At 41.7% G+C, this 23,828-nt stretch overlaps 1 protein-coding gene across 9 annotated transcripts in view; it reads left to right on the top strand.

The window, feature by feature from the left end:
- Window positions 1-23,828, top strand: part of EPB41L2 (erythrocyte membrane protein band 4.1 like 2) — a 503,144-nt gene that overhangs the window by 343,063 nt on the left and 136,253 nt on the right. For all 9 annotated transcript variants that reach the window (XM_030196542.1, XM_030196541.1, XM_030196540.1 and 6 more), the window contains exon 10: window positions 22,463-22,560. In XM_030196542.1, the coding sequence (XP_030052402.1) occupies window positions 22,463-22,560 (98 nt within the window). The remainder of the gene's footprint in view (window positions 1-22,462; window positions 22,561-23,828) is intronic.

Raw genomic sequence — 23,828 nt, 5'->3', positions numbered from 1 at the left:
TTTTGTTCTTGACATAGGTAAGATTTATGTTTTCACTCTCTTCTCTTTTTTTCTCTAAGTCTTGAACTAGTTTTCCATAGGATGCTGTCCACAGAATGGAGTTTCAAAGAGCGGTGTCCTTTATTGTAGACAAGTGCTGCACTTTTTGATCTTACATGACCCATCCCTTAAGTTAATATTTGCTCAGTTACTCTGATGGACATTTATCTCATCACCACTTATCTGGAGTTTAATATAATAATCACACAGTTGACCCATTTCATATATATGTTTTGTTTTTTTGTCAATAAGGTAATTACACATCCGTTTTTGTGCCATTATACTGAATGCAATTTTTTATGTACTGCTTTACCTTATCTTGGCGCACAGGACGCAGCAGCTTCTATTTACACAAACTTTTGAAGACGAGTAAGTTAACTCTCTCATTCTTTATTCTTTATCACAGTTAGTTCCAGCCAGACCTTTTGTTCATTATCATACACTCTTAGCACCACAAATTTTAGGATCGGCCTCTCGTTTGGTTTCTAGGTACATTTCATTTCATTCATTTTTTAACACCACGCTTCACATTAAAATACTGACAGTTTTCTGCAAAAATGCCTCTTTTGTTTAATCTAGATGGTTTAATAGATTTTATTTAGTAGTTTGGACATACAGTTAGGTACTCAAATTCTAATTCTGCATATATTTTTTACTAGATTACAAGTGGATATAATTATTGAACACAAGAGGTAATCCTTTAAAGATTTTATTTAATTTTAGTAGTACAATAGCTCTAAGGTGAAGTTATACAAAGATTTGATTGTTGTACACTAATAATTCTCTTTTGAGGTAATTTTAGTTTAACAAGCCATCCATTTTATTTGTGTTGTTATTACTGTGTCAAAATTTGTTTTAATACTTTGTTTTCATATTGTTACTTTTAATTGTATTTTTATATTACTTATTGATTCTCAATGTTGTTTTGTAATAGACTCCTGATTCAGGCCTCATAGGCCGAAACACAGCTGTGACGAGTCTTGTTCACCCTTCAATAAAGTTATCCTTATCTGGAGCGTCGTCCACTTTTTGATTCATCTTCGCTGTTTTGTCACACAGATCACATTTCCCTGGGCACCCTACTTTTCATGATTCAGGAAAAAAGATTGGCTATGATCTCTGGACTTGAAGGATGCCTGCACCCACATTTTGATACTTCCCATATTCTGAATAGTGAAACTGCATCATCAGTATCGCATTCTGCCTTTTGGCCTCGCATCAGCTCCCAGTATAAGTATCTAGTGGTTGTTGCAGCATTTTATTCAGATAGTACACTTCCACTTTAGACAATTGGCTGATCAAGAACACATTGCTGGAGGTAGCGAAAGAGTCCATGTGAATAACTATTTGGGTGTTGGCGCTACTAGGGTTCGTAATAAACTACCCCAAGTCTTGCCATCTTTCAGTTCAGTGATTGGAGTACATAAGAGCACTGCTCGATACAATACAAGCTCAGACTTTTCTACCCCAAGCGAGAGTGGAAGGCCTTGATAATCTTCTAGGACCCTACAGAGTTGAATCATTCCCTTCTGTGGTGAACAATTCAGTTGAATTTGACTGTGGAAGTACCATTCCAAATTCCGCATCCTCAGAAGGTATTAACAATGGATTCATCCAACTTTGGGATGGGGAGCTCATGTAGATGGGCTTCACATCCAGGTTACACATTCTGCTTAAGAAACTGCTTACCTTATCAACCTGCTGGAGCAGAGGGCCATATATAACACTCTAAAGGCTTTCAGAGATCAGCTGCAGAACCAAATTATTCTCATTCAAACAGACAACCAGGTTTTATGTGATCAAGCAGGGGGGTTTCAGAATCCTACCCCTTATGTCAGGAAACAGTAGGGAAGTAACATAGTAAATGACAGCAGATAAAGACCTGAACAGTCAGTCTAGTCTGCTCAACAGTCACACTCATTAATTCATGATTAAATCAACAATGAATTAGCCGACAAAGTTTTTCCTTTCATGTCCAAAAAGATTCCCAGTGGCTTCAAGCGCTGTACCTGGTGCAATCGGACAATCTCTGGAAAGAACACCCATTCTTGGTGTCTGCAGTGTCTTGGGCCCGACCATAGCCTCGCTAACTGTCTTTGTATGACAAAGAGGACCCAGGTTTCCAGAGAGGCTCAACGACAGAGGATTTTTGGAGCCAAGACCGGTTCATTGGCATCAACGTCGACACACCCATTAGGAAGTATTGTCTGACACTGAAGAGGAGCGCTGATGGGATTCAGAGGAGGATCCAAGGTACTTTTTGTCAGTTGAGTCCTATGGAATTCCCTCTGAACCCTCCCCTTGACCTGAAAGGAGAAAGTCTCCTCCAGAGAGACTTTCATTTCTATCTTTTGTAAAGGAAATGGTTGATGCCATTCCATTTCCTTTGGAAGTGGAAGATGAGCCCAGGGCCAAGATGCTCAAGGTCCTGGACTACACATCTCTCCTAAGGAGGCTGTGACTGCACCTCGAGATACTCAAGAAAGTCCTCATCAGGAACTGGGAGGCCCCTCTGTCAGTCCCTGTCATACCCAAGAAGATTGACACCCAGTATCGGTTCCACAGTGCGCCTGGTTTTGATAGGCCTCAGTTGCTTCACAATTCCATGGTGGTGGAGTTCACTCTTAAAAGAGCCAGGAGTTTCGGGGACTATGCTTCAGCGCCCCCAGGTAGAGAAGCTAGAACTCTGGATTCTTTAGGGAGGAAGATGTACCAGACCAATACTCATTTCCCGTATACAATCTTACGAGCTCTTCACAAGTATCTACTTGCAAAACTCAGTGTGTAAGTTGTCCGACTTGGCTAAGATTTGAAAGTGCAACACCACTTCGTGTAAAACTTCACTGGCTTCCTATCAAGGAACGCATAAACTTCAAAGCCCACACAATGATCCACAAGATCCTCCATGGCGAATCTCCAAGCTACATGAACAATTTGATCGATCTTCCAGCCAGGGACGGGTCCAAATCTTCTCATACTTATCTCAATCTCCATCTTCTCAATTGCAAAGGCCTCAAATACAAAACCTACTATGCATCCAACTTCTCCGTTATAGGCAGCCAACTGTGGAACGCAATACCTCGACACATCCGAACAACCAATGAACACCTACCCTTTGAAAGCTGCTTAAAACTTACCTCTTCAGACAAGCTTACCCAAATAACCCAACTTAATTCTCAAACTCAAACCACACTACCTATACTCCAATCCTCTCCCACACATCCCTCCCTATTGTCCTACTCTTTCCAACTGGATCATGTCTGTGATACTTCATACCATGCTCTGTGTTATCTCTGTGGTACTTTGTACCACACCTTGTACCTTACTTTGTGTTATCTCTATGATACTCTGTACCACATCCTGTAAGCCGCACTGAGCCTGCTATCGAGCGGGAAAGAGGGGGGTATAAATGCCATAAATAAATATTATGTACTTGATCATGGTCTTTCTTTGGTGTCTCTGGGACATAGACCGTAGAAGTCCACCCAGCCGTGTTCTTATGTTCCAATTATTGGAGTGGCTATTAAAGCACACTCCAGCCTATCCGAACCATCTTGTCCTATGCAGGACACAGACCATAAAAGTCTGCCCAGCACTGCACTCTTGTTCCAGCAACTGAAATTGCCATTGAAACCCTTTACAGCCCATCTTAATCCGGATTGCCATATATAGGACACAGACTGTACAAGTCTGCCCAGCACCAGCCTTATTTCATCACAGCTGGAGTCGCTATCTAAGCGTCACTTAACACATCCACACATTTAAAGTTTTGGGGTTCTTTTTTAAACCATCTGTTTCTAGTTAGATATCCTCTGTTTATCTGTCACCGTTTTTTTCTCCACCACGTCCCTCAGGAGAGCATTCCAGTCTTTGACCACCCTCTCCGTGAAAAAGAATTTCCTGACATTACTCCTAAGTCTGCCACCCTACAACCTCAGTTCATGTCCTCTAGTTTTACCATTTCCCCTTCTCTGGAAAAGATTTGTTTCTCTATTAATACCTTTCAAGTATTTAAACAGCTGTATCATATCTCCCCTGCCCCTTCTTTCCTCTAGGGTATAGATATTCAGGTCTTCTCATCTTTTCTCATATGTCTTTTGGCGCAAGCCCCATAATCATTTTTGCCGTCGTTCTCTGGACCGCTTCTAGTCTTTTTACATCCTTAGCAAGATATGGCCTCCAAAACTAAATACAATACTCCAGGTGGGGCGTCACCAGCGACTTGTAAAGGGGCATCAACACCACCTTTCTTCTGCTTTTTACACCTCTCTTGATGTAGCCTAGCATCCTTCTGGCTACTGCCACCACCTTGTCACACCATTTTGTTTCTTTAAGGTCCTCGGAAACCATCACCCGAAGGTTTCTCTCGCTGTCTTTTGTATATCAGCCTCTCCCCTCGTTCGACATACAGCTCCCTTAGATTTTTACTTCCCAAATTCATCACTTAGCACTTCTTTGTGGCAGTGGGCCATCCTTCACAGAATGGTCCTGTGAGCTATATAAGTAGCAGGAAAGGATAACAGCCTGGTGGACAGACTGAGCAGGGTCTTGTAACTGCAGTCTCTCAACATAAATGTAGCCCACACTGTCTTCCAAGAATGGGACACCCCCTCGGTGGATCTTTTAGCCACTTATCTCAACAAGGCCCCCCCAGACCTGTTCCAGGCTCAGATCGCACGGCAGACTAGCGTTGAATGCCTTTCTCCTCCATTGGGGGAAGGGTGTTCTGTATACATATTCTCCAGTACCTCTCATAGGGAAGACTTTGTTGAAACTTAAGCAAGAACAGGGAACCATAATCCTAATTACTCCTATTGGTTGAGGCAGGTCTGGTTTCCTCTGCTTCTGGAGTTGTCTTACAAACAACTATGAAGAATAGAATGATTTCCAACCCTCTTCACACTGAATGAGGAATCCCTTCTGTATCCCAGCCTCTAGTCCCTGGCCTTCACTGCTTGGATGTTGAGAGCGTAGAATTCGAATTCTTGGCTCTGCCTGAGGATGTCTCATAAATCTTGCTTGCTTCCAGAAAAGACTCCACTAAGAGTGTTACTCCTTTAAGTAGAGGATATTTGCCATCTGGTGTGAGGTTAAGGCCCTAGATCCTTGCTGTTGTCTTCCACAAAAACTGCTTGAATACTTCCTTCACCTTTCTAAGTCTGGTTTGAAAACCAACTCTGTAAGAGTCCACCTCAGTGCAATTAGTCCTTATCTTCGTGTAGTACAGTGGTTCCCAAACCTGGTCCTGGAGGCACCCCAGCCAGTCAGGTTTTCAGTATATCCACAATGACTATTCATGAGAGAGATTTACATACAGTGGAGGCTGTGCATGCAAATCTCTCTCATGAATATTCATTGTGGATATCCTGAAACCTGACTGACTGGGGTGCCTCTAGGAGCAGGTTTTGGAACCACTGGTGTAGGAAGTAAGCCCATTCCTGTATAGCCTCTAGTTTGGTTTATGAGAGGTTTGATGTCAAAAGCACCCAGTCAAAAGCACAGTCCCTACTGTGTCATGGGTTCTGAACGTTGTCCTCGTCCAGCTGATGAAAGCTCCTTTTGAACCACTTGATTCTGTCATCTGAAGTATTTAACCTGGAAAGTTGTATTTCTGGTGGAGGTCTTTTCAGCTTCCAGAGTCGGTGATCTTCAGGCCCTAGTAGCTGATCCACCTTACACTAAGTTTCATCAAAATAGAGAGTTATGTGCACACACCCTAAGTTCCTCCCCAAAGTAGTGTCAGAGTTCCATCTTAACCAATCAGTTGTTTGGCTAACATTTTTCCCAAAGCCACACACCCATACTGGCAAAAGCATACTTCTTAGTTTAGACTGCAAACGAGCCTTAGCCTTCTATCTGGAGCAGACTAAAACCCATGGTCCACTCAGCTTTTTGTTTCTTTTGACCCAGACTGGATGGGGGTAGCAAGTGGCAAACAATTTCTTTTTCCTTTTTTTTTTCCCCTGTTCATATAATTGTTATAAAATTTTTATATAGCAAAATAGTAACAAAAATATAGAATAAACAAATTATACAATAAACAAATTAATACACCTACCAGAGAGGGAGACTAAAAGAAGAGAAGATATAATGGAGCATATCAATAGCCATAAGGTCCAAAGCTATAGAACAGAAATAAGATTGATAGGATTCATAGGAAAGTTCAATACCATAGACCAAATATTGTTATACTAGCCGTTGAGCCTGTAAAAACGGGCTGGTATTGGGGTTTTCCTTCCCCCTCCCCGCGAGGTCGCCACCGCTACCGTTCCCCACCCCCGGAGTCGCTGCCATCCCTCCACCCGGCCCGGGCCTTCTCTCCACTACTAAACTTACACATCCATTCGCCGGAACGCAGCACGCATATCAGCTGAGCTGCCATCGGCCCTTCTCTGCCTTGTTCCCGCCCTCCTGTGACGTAACGTCAGCGAGGGCGGGACACAGGCAGGGAAGGAAGGCCGACGGCAGCTCAGCTGATGTGCGTGCTGCTTTCCGGCGAATGGATGTGTAAGTTTAGTAGCGGAGAGAGGGCCGGGGGGGGGGGGGGGGGAACGGTAGCGGCGACCTCGGGCGGGGGGGGGGAGCGGTATCAACCTCGGCGGCGCAGTTTCCCTCTCTGTCTCGCCCTCGTCATCACGTATTGACGCGGGGGCGGGACAGAGAGGGAAATCTCTACTGCGCATTTGCGAGTGAGTCGGTCACTCGCCGTTTATATGTTTGATTTGTATATAGTATTACGTGGTTCCATTTTACAACCTTCGTATTAGGCTATGACACCCACATGATTCTACAGATGAAATACTGAAACACCTGTAGTATCTTTACAATGGATCAACACAGTTTTAAGGGCTATGGCTAGCAGGATATCAACTAGGGATCTCCGAGAGAGAACTAAGTGCTTTATTTGTTTTCCCACTGTGTGATTAATTTTTATAAGAAAAGTGGGCAGAAGTGTTGAAGGGGATAAAAAGTTTACCCCTTGTAAATAATTACAAAGCATACGGTAACTTATGAAAGCAACCTACCCACAGCACACAAACCCTATAGACAGCCCAACCACAGCTCACCAGACCAAAAGAATAACAACGAACTAAAAGGAAAAATAAACACATACGGAAATAACCAACAGAAAGGGAAGAAAGGTCACAACAAAACCAGATACGAAGACAACAGACCACTAATAAAAATTAACACATCCATGCCCCCAAACTGATCCTTACCGACAAATCCAAATGGGATATGTAAATGCCAGATCAGTAGTAAATAAAACAGAGATCATAATAGACTGGATCACCGCAGATAATCTTGATCTCCTATTCATCACTGAAACCTGGATCCACGACCTTAAAGACCCCATAATCTTAGACCTATGCCCACCAGGATACAAAATTACCCATTGGACAAGAAACAGAAAAAGAGGAGGAGGAATAGCCATAATATACAAATCCGAATTCACCATAACAACCACAGCTGAATCTATTTTGCCACAACTCAAAATTGCTTCGGTAAGAATCAATCACCCAAATCTGCAAGAACACCTTAATGCAGTCATACTCTACAGACCACCAGGCAAGACTCCCAATAACACTTCATGGACTTTATCTCGAACACTTGTGTCTCTACCTCAAACCTCATCATAATAGGAGATATTAACCTGCACCTAGAAGATCTTACCACAACAAGCACCCAAGAATGCAAGGAGTTCCTACAACTGTGGAATCTTCACGGACCAAACATGCAACCAACCCACAATAAAGGACACACATTAGACATGATTACATACAAATTCGATCATGACTCAAACCTTATATTAACAGATACAAAATGGACACCTACACCTTGGTCAGACCATTACAAAAGCATACATCTCCCTCCAATGGAGAAAAAAAGACTCACTTAACAAACAAACACGGAAAACCTACACCACGAGAGGAAAAATAGACCCGGTTATATTCTGGCAACAGATTTACCACAATGGATGGATAATAAAGGCAGACAAAATCCAATTCCTCTCTGAATGGGACAATAGATGTAAATCAATATTAGACAATATTGCCCCAATTCAAACTAGAACCTCACACAGAAAGAATTCAATACCATGGTTCAACGAAGAACTGAAAAAACTCAAAACACAAGTTAGAAGATTAGAACGTGCGTGGAACAAAAAGAAAGTCGACTCCACATTGAATGCTTGGAAATAACTTTGAAGAAAATATAAATACACCATAAGACAAACCAAAAGACTATATTACAAAACTGAAATTGGACCAAACTACAAGGACACGCATAAACTATTCCAACTAGTGAATAAACTATTAGACACTACACCAGTCACCAATAATAGTAAAGACATACCAGAAGCCGACAACCTCGCGAAATACTTCAAGGAGAAAATCATACAATTGCGAGCCAAAATACCTGTCTGCCCCATCGAATACGCTGTACTCTTAGACTGTCTAGACCCAGACCCTGGAACATACCCAGTAGATAGAACTTGGACTGAATTTGAGATACTATCGGAGGATCTCATCACACAAACGTTTAAAAGATTCACCAAATCTCATTGTAAACTGGACATATGCCCAAACAACCTTATGACAATGGCACCTCAACAATTCATAACAGACCTAACAAACCACGTGAACTTTATGCTACAAAATGGAATCTTCCCGAAGGAGAAAGGAAATATTCTACTCACCTTCATACCCAAAGATGCAAAGAAAAATGCTAGCGAACTAACCAACTATAGACCAGTAGCATCCATTCCCTTAATAACCAAAATAACAGAAGGGATGGTGACCAAACAACTCACAAACTATTTATACAAGTTCTCAATACTACACGACTCCCAGTCAGATTTTCGTTCTAACCACAGTACTGAAACAGTACTAGTCACGCTCATGACGAAATTCAAACAAATGATAGCAACCGGCAAGAACATACTACTTCTACAATTCGACATGTCTAGCGCCTTTGACATGTTCGATCATGGAATTCTACTGCATATCCTCGAATACTTCGGTATCGGAGGCAACGTTCTCAATTGGTTCAAGGGGTTCCTAACCACACGCTCATATCAAGTGACATCAAATTCGAGTACATCAGCCACATGGACACCTGAATGCGGAGTTCCACAGGGATCCCCCCTTTCACCGACCTTATTCAACCTAATGATGATACCCTTGGCCAAACTACTATCAAACCAAAACCTCAACCCATACATGTACGCTGATGACGTAACGATCTACATCCCATTTAAGCAAGACTTAAAAGAAATTTCCAATGACATCAACCAAAGTCTACATATCATGCACTCATGGGCAGATGCATTTCAGCTGAAACTTAACGCTGAAAAAACCCAATGCCTAATACGCTCCTCTCAACATAACACGAACAAATTTACCACCATCAACACACCAAAACTGAACCTACCACTTTCGGAAACCCTGAAAATTCTTGGAGTTACCATTGATCGACACCTAACACTTGAGAATCACGCGAGAAACACAACCAAAAAGATGTTCCAATCAATGTGGAAATTAAAAAGAGTAAGACCATTCTTCCCAAGGACAGTCTTCCGTAATCTGGTACAATCATTGGTACTCAGTCATCTAGACTACTGCAATGCACTTTACGCTGGCTGCAAGGAGCAAATACTCAAAAAAAAACTCCAGACTGCCCAGAACACTGCAGCTAGACTCATATTCGGAAAACCAAAATATGAAAGTGCTAAACCCCTACGAGAGAAGCTACACTGGCTCCCACTCAAAGAACGCATCGCGTTCAAGGTATGCACCCTAATTCACAAAGAGGCATATTTTCAAAGCACTTCGCCTTCCAAAGTTCCATAGGTTTCTATGGAACTTTGGAAGGCTAAGTGCTTTGAAAATGTCTCAAAATCATCCATGGCGATGCTCCAGTCTACATGTCAAACCTGATAGACTTACCACCCAGAAATGCCAAAAAATCATCACACACATTCCTTAATCTTCATTTCCCCAACTGCAAAGGCTTAAAATACAAACTAATGTACGCATCAACCTTTTCCTATATGAGCACACAATTCTGGAACGCGCTGCTGCGCAACCTAAAAACTATCTATGAACTAGCCAGCTTCCGCAAACTATTGAAGACCCATCTCTTCAACAAGACATATAACAAAGATCAAGACGTGAAATTCTCCACATGCATCTAGAACTGTTTTATAATGTTTATCTTGTTATATTGCTACTATGCTTTATCATTAGCATGTAACCCAAAATCTTTCTGTAAAACCAAATGTCTGTACTGTCCTATCTCCACTATTCATGATGTATTGTAAGCCACATTGAGCCTGCAAAGAGGTGGGAAAACGTGGGATACAAATGCAACAAATAAATAAAATAAATTTATACACAAAAAATCGAGGTTTTTTGGCCAATGATTGGTCCTAGTCTGAAGGAGCTGTTGTTGATAGCAGCAAGTGATTGCTACAGCTAAAATCTTTGGATTCAATTGAATTTATTACTACTACTACTACTACTATTTAGCATTTCTATAGCGCTACAAGGCATACGCAGCGCTGCACAAACATAGAAGAAAGACAGTCCCTGCTCAAAGAGCTTACAATCTAATAGACAAAAAATAAGCAAATCAAATCAATTAATGTGAACGGGAAGGAAGAGAGGAGGGTAGGTGGAGGCGAGTGGTTACAAGTGGTTACGAGTCAAAAGCAATGTTAAAGAGGTGGGCTTTCAGTCTAGATTTAAAGGTGGCCAAGGATGGGGCAAGACGTAGGGGCTCAGGAAGTTTATTCCAGGCGTAGGGTGCAGCGAGACAGAAGGCACGAAGTCTGGAGTTGGCAGTAGTGGAGAAGGGAACAGATAAGAAGGATTTATCCATGGAGCGGAGTGCACGGGAAGGGGTGTAGGGAAGGACGAGTGTGGAGAGATACTGGGGAGCAGCAGAGTGAGTACATTTATAGGTTAGTAGAAGAAGTTTGAACAGGATGCGAAAACGGATAGGGAGCCAGTGAAGGGTCTTGAGGAGAGGGGTAGTATGAGTAAAGCGACCCTGGCGGAAGATGAGACGGGCAGCAGAGTTTTGAACCGACTGGAGAGGGGAGAGGTGACTAAGTGGGAGGCCAGTAAGAAGCAGATTGCAGTAGTCTAAACGAGAGGTGACAAGGGTGTGGATGAGGGTTTGGTAGAGTGCTCGGAAAGAAAGGGGCGGATTTTACGGATGTTGTAAAGAAAGAAACGACAGGTCTTGGCGGTCTGCTGGATATGAGCAGAGAAGGAGAGAGAAGAGTCAAAGATGACCCCAAGGTTTCGAGCTGAGGAGACAGGGAGAATGAGAGAACCATCAACAGAAATAGAAAACGGGGGGAGCGGGGAGGTGGGTTTGGGGGGGAAAATGAGAAGCTCGGTTTTGGTCATATTTAATTTCAGGTGGCGTTGAGACATCCAGGCAGCAATGTCAGACAAGCACGCTGAAACTTTGGTTTGGATGCAAGGTGAGATATCAGGGGTAGAAAGGTAGATTTGGGAGTCATCAGCATAGAGATGGTAGGAAAAGCCATGGGATGAGATTAATGAACCAAGGGAAGAAGTGTAGATAGAAAAGAGGAGGGGACCAAGAACAGAACCCTGAGGTACGCCGACAGGCAGAGGGATAGAAGTAGAAGAGGATCCACCAGAGTGAACACTAAAGGTGCGGAGGGAGAGGTAGGAAGAGAACCAGGAAAGGACAGAGCCCTGGAATCCAAGTGAGGACAGGGTATCGAGAAGTATGCTGTGATCGACAGTGTCAAAAGCAGCGGAAAGATCAAGAAGAATGAGGATGGAATATTGACCTCTGGATTTAGCCAGTAATAGGTCATTGGAGACTTTAGTAAGCGCAGTTTCGGTTGAGTGGAGAGGGCGAAAACCAGATTGTAATGGGTCAAGAATAGCATGTGAGGAGAGAAAATCAAGGCAGCGGCGGTGAACAGCACGCTCAAGTAATTTGGAGAGAAAAGGAAGGAGGGAGATGGGTCGGTAATTAGAGGGACAAGTAGGGTCAAGTGAAGGCTTCTTAAGGAGAGGTGTGACCACAGCATGTTTAAAGGCAGCAGGGACAGTCGCAGTGGAAAGTGAGAGGTTGAGAATGTGACAGATAAAAGGAATAAGAGTAGGAGAGATGGCATTAAGAAGGTGGGTGGGGAATGGGATCAGAGGAACAGGTGGTACATTTTGAGGAAGAAAGGAGAAGTGTAGTTTCCTCAATAGTAACTTCAGGAAAGGAGGAAAGGGAATGAGGGGAAGAAGAGAGAGGGGAACGGACTAGTGGAGGGAGAGCTGGTGAGGTAGAGAAAGCAAGGTTTATCTTTTGAACCTTGTTGTGAAAGAATTCAGCAAGGGTCTGAGGAGATAATGAAGGGGGAGTTGGGGGAGGGGGCACCTTGAGGAGAGAGTTCAATGTGGTGAAGAGAAGTCGAGGATTAGAGCCAAGAGAGTTGGTCAGTTGGATATAATAATCCTGTTTGGCACGTAAAAGAGCAGATTGGAAGGAGGTCAGCATGAACTTAAAGTGTAAGAAATCAGCAAGGGCCCGAGATTTCCGCCAGAGGCGTTCGGCGGAGCGGGTACAGGAACGTAGGTAGCGGATATTAGAAGTCAGCCAAGGTTGGGGTTTTGTACGCCTTACAGGGCGGGTCATCAAAGGTGCAAGAGTGTCTAAGGCAGAGGATAGAGTATTGTTGTAAGAAGAAACAGCCTCGTTGACAGACGTGGATGGTGCCACAGTAGAGAGGAGGTTTGAAACATGGGAGGATAGAGATGAAGGGTCAATATCGTGAAGATTCCTAGATAAATTAGATAGGATAGGACGGGACTGAGAGGGAGGAGATTTAAGTGTGAAAGTTATAAGATGGTGATCAGAGGAGGGATGATCAGAGGCAAGGAAACTAGAAGGTGAACAGTTGGAGGAGAAGATGAGATCAAGACAGTGACCATTTTGATGAGTGGGGGAGGTGGAGCATAGTTGAATTTATTGATTTATTCACTCTATACTAAAGTGTCTGAGCAGTTTACAATAAAAAAGTAAACATACAGCATACATCATAGTCATACTAAAACTGTATAAAATTCAAAGTATACTATAGCTACATCACACAATCAGCCATAGTATTGTTGAAACAAAAGTGTGTTCAAAAGTTTCTATCATGATACAATAAGCAGTCAGAAAAGCCTTGCATTCATGAGTTCCAAAAGGATGGTCCACTATAAAAGAATGCCCACCTCTGGGTTGAAGTCAACCTGCTAGTATCCAAACCTGGCAGTTTAAGGTGTCCTTTCTGAGAAGGCTGCAACTTGGACTTAGGAGAATTCTTTAATTAGTTTCTTTGCCAAATATTCAGGACTTCTCAAATTTAAAGCTTTAAAAGGATCTGCAGAAGCTAGAAGAATGGTCTAAGGTTTGACAATTAAAATTCAATGCGAAGAAATGCAAAGTGATGCACTTAGGGAGTAGAAATCCACGGGAGACATATGTGTTAGGCGGTGAGAGTCTGATATGTACAGACGGGGAGAGAGACCTTGGGGTGTTGGTGTCGGAGGATCTGAAGGTGAAGAAACAATGTGACAAGGCGACGGCTGTGGCCAGAAGGATGCTAGGCTGTATAGAGAGAGGTGTGACCAGCAGAAGAAAGGAGGTGTTGATGCCCCTGTTTAAGTCGTTGGTGAGGCCCCACCTGGAGTATTGTGTTCAGATTTGGAGGCCGTATCTTGCTAAGGATGTAAAAAGAATTGAAGCGGTGCAAAGAAAAGCTACAAGAATGGTATGGGATTTGCGTTACAAGACGTATGAGGAGAGACTTGCTGACCTGAACATGTATACCTTGGAGGAAAGGATGTAAGAGATCTACCTGTACCAGAAATGGTTTTTAAGGGTGATGATGTGGAGGAACTGAAAGAAATCTCGGTTAACCTGGAGGACGTACTGAGCCAAATCGACAAATTAGCTGGACCGGATGGCATGCATCCAAGGGTACGAAAGAACTCAAACATGAAATTGCTGATCTGTAACCTGTCGTTAAAGTCGTCTATAGTACCTGAAGATTGTGGGTGGCCAATGTGATGCCTATTTTTAAAAAGGGTTCAGGGGTGATCTGGGAAATTACAGACTGGTAAGCTTGGCGTCAGTGCCAGGTAAAATACAATTACAGAACACATAAACATGGTTTAATGTGACAGAGTCAGCATGGTTTCAGCAGAGTGAAGTCTTGCCTCACTAATTTGCTTCATTTCTTTGAAGGCATGAATAAACAAGTAGATAAAGGTGACCCATTTGATGTAAAATGAATTAATCTACACCTGAGAGCTATCAACCGATTTTCTCTTTACCATATTTGATGAAAGTGATAGTGAAACTATTACTAGTACAATTACAATTCCTTTGAGTCTGCTTAATGTGGAAAAAAGTGGGGTATAAATGTTCAAAAATAAATAAATTAATTAATTAATAAATTACAGGATATGGATACAATTGGGATTTTAGACCAATTCCAATTTGAATTCCCATATAAACACAACACACACACTTTTAATTTCTGTTCTGGATTCTACCCATTGTGGCTTTGATCAAGGTACTGAATTTCTAATGGTAATGTAGGAGTACATGCCCCTGCCACAATATCACAGAGTTTGACTAAGTACACCTGTGGGATACTTGAAGGAAGTCAACAATCCTGCAGTGCCTGATGATTTACAATACAGAGACCATTCTAAGCTTGGTGTTGTAATTAAGAACATGTCCAGGCATGCCTATCTGAATGAGACCTGTGCCCTGGTATTGGTTGATGCAATACAAATAAATTTTGGGTACTTCTCAACATATGCTATTTGATTGCCCTACTATATATTCCTTCTGGACTGTTACATGGGATATTTGTCAGATTTTGCATCTTAACACTCCATTGACTTTCTATACTTTGACTCTTCGATCTGCCTCTCTCATGGATCTGCTCTCTGCAGTGCACCAAATATAGTAACATAGTAAATGACGGCAGATAAAGACCTGTACGGTCCATCCAGTCTGTCCAACAAGATAAACTCATTTTACATGGTATGTGATACTTTATATGTATACCCGAGTTTGATTTGTCCTTGCCTTTCTCAGGGCACAGACCGTGGAAGCCTGCCCAGTACTGTTCTTGTACTAAGTTCTGAAGCTAACATCGAAGCCCCTAAATTTACACTCCAGCTCATCCCTATCCAGTCACCCTAGAAGTCTGCCCAGCTCCCATTTTGTTTCCAATTACCGGTGTCGCCACCCAATCTCCGGTAAGATTCCATGGAACCATTCCTTCTAAACAGGATTCCTTTGGGTTTATCCCACGTCTGTTTGAATTCCATTACCGTTTTCATCACCACCTCCCGAAGGAGGGCATTCCACATATCCACCAACCTCTCCGTGAAAAAATATTTCCTGACATTAATCCTGAGTCTGCCCCCCCCCCCCCCCCCCCATCCTCAATTCATGTTCTCTAGTTCTACTGCCTTCCCGTCTCCGGAAAAGGTTCGTTTGCGGATTAATACCTTTCAAATATTTGAACGTCTGTTTCATATCACCCCTGTTTCTCCTATGGCCTTGTCCTCCATGAATACCCCTTTTCCTCCTTCATGATCTAACAATCCCACGGATTCCATTGCAGGCTTTCTGCTTCTGATATACCTGAAAGAATTGTTACTGTGAGTTTTTGTCTCTGCAGCAAGTTTTTCTTCATATTCTCTTTTAGCCTTCTTTATCAGTGCTTTGCATCTAACTTGCCAGTGTTTATTGCTTCTTATTTTCTCTATTTGAGTCCTTTTCCCATAATTTGAAGGATATTCTTTTGGCTCTGTTAGTCTCCTTCACTTCACCTTTTAACCATTCTTGCTGTTTTCGTTTCTTTCCACCTTTGTAAATATGTGGAATGCTTTTGGTCTGAGCTTGCAAGATGGTATTTTTGAATAATTTCCTTCCCTTCTTTTTAACCGTTTTCCTCATTTTATTGTAGTCATCCTTTTGAAAATTTTATGCTGCTACAGTAGATTTCCTTTGTGGCTTCATTCCAGATAGCTCATACTTGATCATGTTATGATCACTGTGTCCCCGTGGACCCAACACAGTAACCTCTCATACTATGCCCAGCTCTCCACCAAGGACTAGATCTAAAATGGTTCCCCCTCTTATTGGTTCCTAGACCAGTTGCTCCAAAAAATAGTAATGTATTACATCTAGGAATTTTATCTCCCTGGTGCCTCCCTGATGTAACATTTATCCAATCAATATTGGGGTAATTGAAATCATCCATTATTATAGCGTTGCCCAATTTATCAGCTTTCCTAATTTCTGTAAACATTTCTTCTGTCTTTTTGTTCTGTCCTGACAGACAGTAGTACAGCCCAAACACTATACTCCTTCCCTTCACACATGGAATTTCTATCCACAAGGATTCCATGCTGCTATTTGTTTCATGTAGAATGTTTATTTTGTTTGACTCAATTTTCTATTTAACATATAACATAACGCCTCCTCCAATTTGATACCCTCTATAATTGCAATATAATTTGTAATAATTGTTGTTAGTAAATTTATTCATTCAAGGCTGTGGGTAAATCTGGTTCAGTGGGTATGGGTAGTAGCTGAATATCAGGGGGGACAGTTACTGTAACCCGAGATTGAAAAATAGAAATTGATAATTTTAATACTTGTTAAGCTAAAATAATCTGGCTAATAAGTTTTAGTTCCTAAATGTAGTATGCTTAAGAGTAAAAAATCTGAGACAGCAAGCAGCAGTACTTAATATCATTTAAACATTGTCACTGAAAATATATTTTGTTTTGTTCATTTTAAGCAGTTCACGTGCAGTAACCCTGAATTAGAGAGTTGTAAGGGGACAGAAATCTATCCTGTCCCCTCCCATCCGCGTGGGGAATCTAGCCCATTCCCTCCTATCCCTGCCTCAAGTAATCTCCTCAATCCCAGCTCCTGGCCCAACCAGCCCTTGTCTTGCCGCAGTCATCTTGACCCCTCCCCACCCCAAAAAAAGAAAGCCAGATTCTATAAGCAGTAAAAAATATTTAGTAAAAGTAACATAAATCATTTTCTTCCATACTCTTCTAAGACAGCAGATGTACAGATCAGCACAGGACAGAAAGCAGTCCAAATTCCTAAACAAGTAAAGTCAGAAACAATACAGTTTATGCCTAATTGTTCAACCACCCTTAGGATTCACCTTTGGGTTTAAAAAGCAAAACAATGTGCATGTAAGGATTGTATAAATGAATTAAAACAAAGTTTAAAGCAGATGCCCTTAGTATAATACTTGGTAGCAATAATGAAACAGTGATGGAATGTTTACATAACAAGCAGCCAGAGGCAACAGATTTATTTTCTACTGAACATAATTAACTTTGTGTTTTTACAATATACCACTACAATAAACAAAACAAAAGGAGCAAGTACCCACATGCCACCTTTTTCTTTTGGTGTGGTCATAAGTACATAAGTATTGCCCTACTGGGAAAGACCAAAGGTCCATCGAGCCCAGCATCCTGTTTCCAATAGTAGCCAATCCAGGTCACAGATACCCGACAAGATCCCAAAAATGTACAAAACATTTTATACAGCTTATCCCAGAAATAGTGGATTTTCCCCAAGTCCATTTAATAACGGTCTGTGGACTTTTCCTATAAGAAGCCGTCCAGACCTTTTTTAAACTCCGCTAAGCTAACTGCATTTACCACATTCTCTGGCAACGAATTCCAGAGTTTAATTACACGTTGAGTGAAGAAACATTTTCTCTGATTTGTTTTAAATTTACTACATTGTAGCTTCATCGCATGCCCCCTAGTCCTAGTATTTTTGGAAAGCGTAAACAGACGCTTCACATCTACCCATTCAACTCCACTCATTATTTTATAGACCTCTATCATATCTCCCCTCAGCCGCCTTTTCTCCAAGCTCAAGAGCCCTAGCCGCTTTAGCCTTTCCTCATAGGCGACCAGAATTGAACTCAATATTCGAGGTGCGGTCGCACCATGGTACGATACAAAGGCATTATAACATCCTCATTTTTGTTTTCCATTCCTTTCCTAATAATACCTAACATTCTATTTGCTTTCTTACCCGCAGCAGCACACTGAGCAGAAGGTTTCAATGTATCATCAACGACGACACCTAGATCCCTTTCTTGGTCCCTGACTCCTAACGTGGAACCTTGCATGACATAGCTATAATTCAGGTTCCTCTTTCCCACATGCATCACTTTGCACTTGCTCACATTAAACATCATCTGCCATTTAGACGCCCAGTCTCCCAGTCACGTAAGGTCCGCTTGTAATTTTTCACAATCCTCCTGCGATTTAACGACATAACTTTGTGTCATCAGCAAATTTAATTACCTCACTAGTTACTCCCATCTCTAGGTCATTTATAAATAAGTTAAAAAGCAGCGGTCCCAGCACACCTTCAAAGAAATGTAGTAGATTGGTGAGGCAAGATTTCCCTTCACTAAATCCATGTTGACTTTGTGTCATTAATCCATGCTTTTGAATATGCTCTGTAATTTTGTTCTTAATAATAACCTCTACCATTTTGCCTGACACCAACGTCAGACTCACCGGTGTATAATTTCCTGGATCTCCTCTGGAACCTTTTTTAAAAATCAGCGTTACATTGGCCACCCTCCAGTCTTCCGGTACCATGCTCGATTTTAAGGATAAGTTACATATTTCTGTTCATCCTGGCCAGGCGGACGGTAGTACACTCCTATCATTATCCTTTTCCCCTTTACATATGGAATTTCAATCCACAGTGATTCCAAGAAGTGTTTTGTTTCTTGCAGAATTTTCAATCTATTTGATTCAAGGCTCTTGTTAATGTACAATGCTACCCCTCCACCAATTGGATCCACCCTATCACTACGATATAATTTGTACCCCAGTATGACAGTGTCCCACTGGTTATCCTCCTTCCACCAGGTCTCAGAGATGCCTATTATATCTAATTTTTCATTTAGTGCAGTATATTCTAACACCCATCTTATTTCTTAGGCTCCTGGCATTCGCATATAGACATTTCAAACTGTGTTTGTTGCTCCTATTTACATCATGCTTAGTACTTGACCGTACTAATTTGCAATCTTTTGTCTGATTTTTATTTTTATTTAAGGACACCTGATCTACTACGGTCTGTTTTGCAACCTCACTATCAGGATACCCTATCTTCCCTGTTTTGGTGATATCTTTGAAAGATACCTTATCCTGAACCATGCGCTTTTGAGCGACTGTCGGCCTTCCCCCCATTTTTAGTTTAAAAGCTGCTCTATCTCCTTTTTAAATGCCGATGCCAGCAGCCTGATCCCATCCTTTTGGAATAGGCTCCGCCTTTCCCAGAATGTTGCCCAGTTCCTAACAAATCGAAAAACCCTCCTCCCTGCACCATCGTCTCATCCACATATTGAGACTCCGGATCTCTGCCTGTCTCTTGGGCCCTGCACGTGGAACAGGTAGCATTTCAGAAAATGCTACCCTAGAGGATCTGGATTTGAGCTTTCTACCTAAGAGCCTGAATTTGGCTTCCAGAACCTCTCTCCCACATTTTCCTATGCAATTGGTACCCACATGTACCAAGACAGCCGGCTCCTCCCCAGCACTATCTAAAATCCTATCTGGGTGACGTGTGAGGTCCGCCACCTTCGCACCAGGCAGTCAAGTCACCAGGCGATCATCACGTCCACCAGCCACCCAGCTATCTATATGCCTAATGATCAAATCACCAACTGCAACAGCTGTCCTAACCTTTCCCTCCCGGGCAGCACTTGGAGACATATCCTCTGTGCAAGAGGATAGTACATCCCCTGGTGGGCAGGTCCTGGCTACAGGAGTACTTCCTACTTCACCAGGGTGATGCTCTCCTTCTAGGAGACCTTCCTCCTCCAAGGTAGCACAAGGGCTACCAGACTGGAGGTGGGACTTCTCTACAACATCCCTGTAAGTCTGTTCTATGTACCTCTCTGTCTCCCTCAGCTCCACCAAGTCTGCTACTCTAGCCTCAAGAGAACGGACACGTTCCCTGAGAGCTAGGAGCTCTTTGCATCGGGCACACACATATGACATCTCACAACTGGGATATAATCATACATGTGACACTCAATGCAAAAGACTGGATAGCACCCTTCTCGCTGCTGGACTGCTGACTCCATCTTAGTGTTTTTGAGTTTTTCAATAATTTAAAACTTGCTACAGTATTAAGGATATTAGCCTAATATAAAAGTGTCTCTTAGTTTATATAGTATATTTTATGATTTAGTTAGTGTTTCCTTCTTAGCTGGTAATGAAATGTATTTAAAACTCTGTAAGAGCACTCCTTGCTTGTACCCTAATTACAATAACTGACTATAAATGAAGAGTTGTCCTAGGGGTGGGTGGGTTGGAAGACTAAACTAGATTCTGCAGTGCCTGTTAGATTCCATCTGTTAATGCTGTGGTACAAAGTTTTTAAAACTAAGTGAAAAAGACTATGGAGATTAGTTGATAAAATTTGCTTTTTATATTTTTATTTTGCCTAACACTAACCTACAATTCCTTCTTTAAACCCCAATCTTTAAGTTCCCAAAGCAAAATAGCGTTCACTTACCAGAGAAATGTTCTCTTCTCTCGGAACTTCTCAGAATAAAAAAAAAAAGATTTTAAATGCTTCCAGGTTTCAACCTTATTCATGTTGAATGTGGGATATAAATGTCATAAATTAAATATATAGATAGAAACTCTGAATGTTGAGCACCTGATTCTCATAACATGTCTATTTTAGTGGCCCTTTAACAGGAGAAAAAAAAATCTTTGAGTACATCAGTGCTAGAGTTTCCCTATAACCAGCCCCTCCAAATGACACATGGATTACAATTTATAACAAATTACTACAATACCTATGAAACGTTATTCCATTATTATACTTCCTCTGTGACATTAAATAAAAATGGCCATGAACAGTAAAGAGCAATTACGTGGAAGCAGCATCTCATAGGTTTGCTTACTTTGAGTGTACAATGAGAATGGCTGTGCAAGGAAAGGGAAACAGAGACTTGCCTAAATGGCTTCAACTTTTTATCATCCCAACTCCATCCACCTCCCCTCCGGCCTTGGTTGCCCTCCTGACACATACCTCTTCATGGCAGGAAAGATCCCCACTCTTTCATGCCCGCTGCCGCTGATCCTCTCGCTATCTCCGCTTTTTTTAAATGACTGCCGAGACTGCCAGCGGTGACCTTTGCAAGACTTCTGCTGGAAGTCTCGCAGCCATTTCAAAAAAAGTGGATCAGAGCTGCAGCAGTGGGCATGAAAGAGTAGGGATTTTTCTTGCCCCAAAGAAGCCACTAGACCACCAGGGTACCTTGAGGTATGTGCTGAGAGGGCACCCTGCAATCAGGGGAGAGAAGGCACCGCGGGGATCCCCCCGGTATCCCTGCAGACCTGCAGGGTGGTGTCCCCGCAAAATTCCCACAATCCCTGCTTCTGTGTATCTCTACTACTCTGAATCTTGCCAAGAAACCATGTTTAGCACAGTGTTGCAAATAAACAACACACAGTGAAATCTTATTTGTTCATGCAGTTATACGCATTGTGGCCACTTTTGCCATTATCTATCCCTGTGATCCAAAAAATGTTGGCTTTGGTGGTGATACGAATTCAGGGGAGTACTTAAAGAATTTCAACAATAGTGGTAGTTTATTCAAATTTTTAAACCATATATAATTTTATCACTAGGTATGTGCACAGGAATGTATTTCTTCTAGTAAATTTAATTATAAAACTACTATTTGAAATAGAGTACTCTGTTTTCAAATCGTATGATCATCTTGCCATATTACACAGTAACATAGTAAGTGACGGCAGATAAAGACCTGAACAGTCCATCCAGCCTGCCCAACAGTCACATTCATTATCAATTCATGATTAAACCAACAATGAATGTGATATTATATATTTTATCATGAGTCTTTCTTTGGCGTTTCTGGGACATAGACCGGAGAAGTTCGCCCGGCTCTGTCCTTAAGTTCCACCTACTGGAGTTGCGCTCAACTGTTTTGCGAGCTCAATGTGCTGGAACTCCATCCAGTTGAAAAATAGAGTATTCAGAAATGTATGCAGAAGTTTTTGTGTTGTTTGGAAAAAGGCGTGGGGGGGTCCTGTTTTTTTCAGACAGTATGTACTAGGAAGCAATAGAATGGCTGTTTCAGTGCTCAAAAGCTGCATTTGGTGTTATCCCAAAAATGGAAATTCTGATATTTTTGTGTTGTGCAAGAATAGTGAATTGCAGCTTTTGAACTGTTATGGAGCATTTTGAACTATGTATATAGCTTTACCTATTAATCAGGCCCTGACGAAATGTAGTAATTTATTTTGTGAATTTGTTCCAGCTGGAACAGTTTGAAAGTACCATTGGCTTCAAGCTGCCAAATCATCGGGCTGCAAAGCGGTTGTGGAAGGTTTGTGTGGAGCACCATACATTCTTCAGGTAACCTCATAAAATCTATTGGCCTCCTTGAGGTTATTGAATCTAATTTTCTTCTTTAATAGGGCATACTATTTTTCTCAAATTCGTATTTATTCTCATTATGTTGCTGTTTATTTTTCTATATATTTGTATTTATAATGTTGTTTTCTTGCTCGCTATTAAGTTAAAGGCAATTGTTCCGGTTTCTTTTATCATTATATTACAACATTCTCATTTAAAGATATCTTGAAAAAGAAATAGAAGAAGATAGATATAGAAGGGTGCAGAGCAAAACATGGTAGGGTAAAATTATCAAATACAGCTTGCTTTGCTCACCTTTAACTGAACTAAGAAGTTAATTTATTTATTTAGGGCCTCTTTCATCAATCCACGCTAGTGGCTCCCAGTGCAGTAATGCTGACAAAGCCCATTCACTTTGAATAGTTTCTGTTGGCGTTGCCATGTGGGAATAGCTAGCGCGGCATGATAAAAGGCTCTTAGTTTGCTTGTAAGTCACTTACACTTCTGAACAAAAGGTAGTGTACATTACAATATTTATTAGGTATCCCAATGAACATGCATATAATAGCATAAATTACTTCCATTCATTGTATTTTTTTTATATATATTTTATATATTTTATTGGGCATCATGAGCTTTCATTTGTAACTATCCAGGCCTATTTAACTTTAATTTTTAAAAACTTTTATAGCTATCATTCCAACACATACATTTAACAAAATGTCTCAAGAAATCACAATACCGTGATCAGAAAAAAATTATATTGATGAAATATTCCACTTTTCAATTATGGATTGCAATATGTCAACACAAATAGGAGATGGAAGGGCAATCAACACAGAAAAAAAAAATAATCGTAAACTAAGGGGTAAATTCTATATATGGTGCCTTTAAAATTGGTGCTGTAAAACCATGTAGTTATCGTGATTTTACAAACTACACCTAAAGTAAGGCATAGTTTATAGAATAAGCTCACATGCTGCTCTTGCGCCTAAAATTTAGGCACACGCATTTAGACTACCTAAATACCTGCGCCCAGGGGTGTAGCCAGACCTATCCGGGAGGAGGGGGGGCCAGAGCCCAAGGAGGGGGGCACTGTTTAGCTGCCCCCCCCCCCCCCGAGCTGCCGCCACCACATTGGACACCCCTGCGGCCTGCCCCACTGCCGCATCAGATACCTTGTTTGCTGGCAGGGGTCCCCGAACCCTGCCAGCCGAAGAGAGTCGTCTTCAGCACCGGAGGAGCGCCTTCTTTCAACGAAGTTCCTG

The sequence above is a fragment of the Microcaecilia unicolor genome, chromosome 3, assembly GCF_901765095.1.
Source record: "Microcaecilia unicolor chromosome 3, aMicUni1.1, whole genome shotgun sequence".
NCBI classification, from domain to species: domain Eukaryota; kingdom Metazoa; phylum Chordata; class Amphibia; order Gymnophiona; family Siphonopidae; genus Microcaecilia; species Microcaecilia unicolor.
The sequence above is the reverse complement of the archived record's forward strand: the minus strand, read 5'-3'. Positions and strand labels throughout refer to the sequence as shown.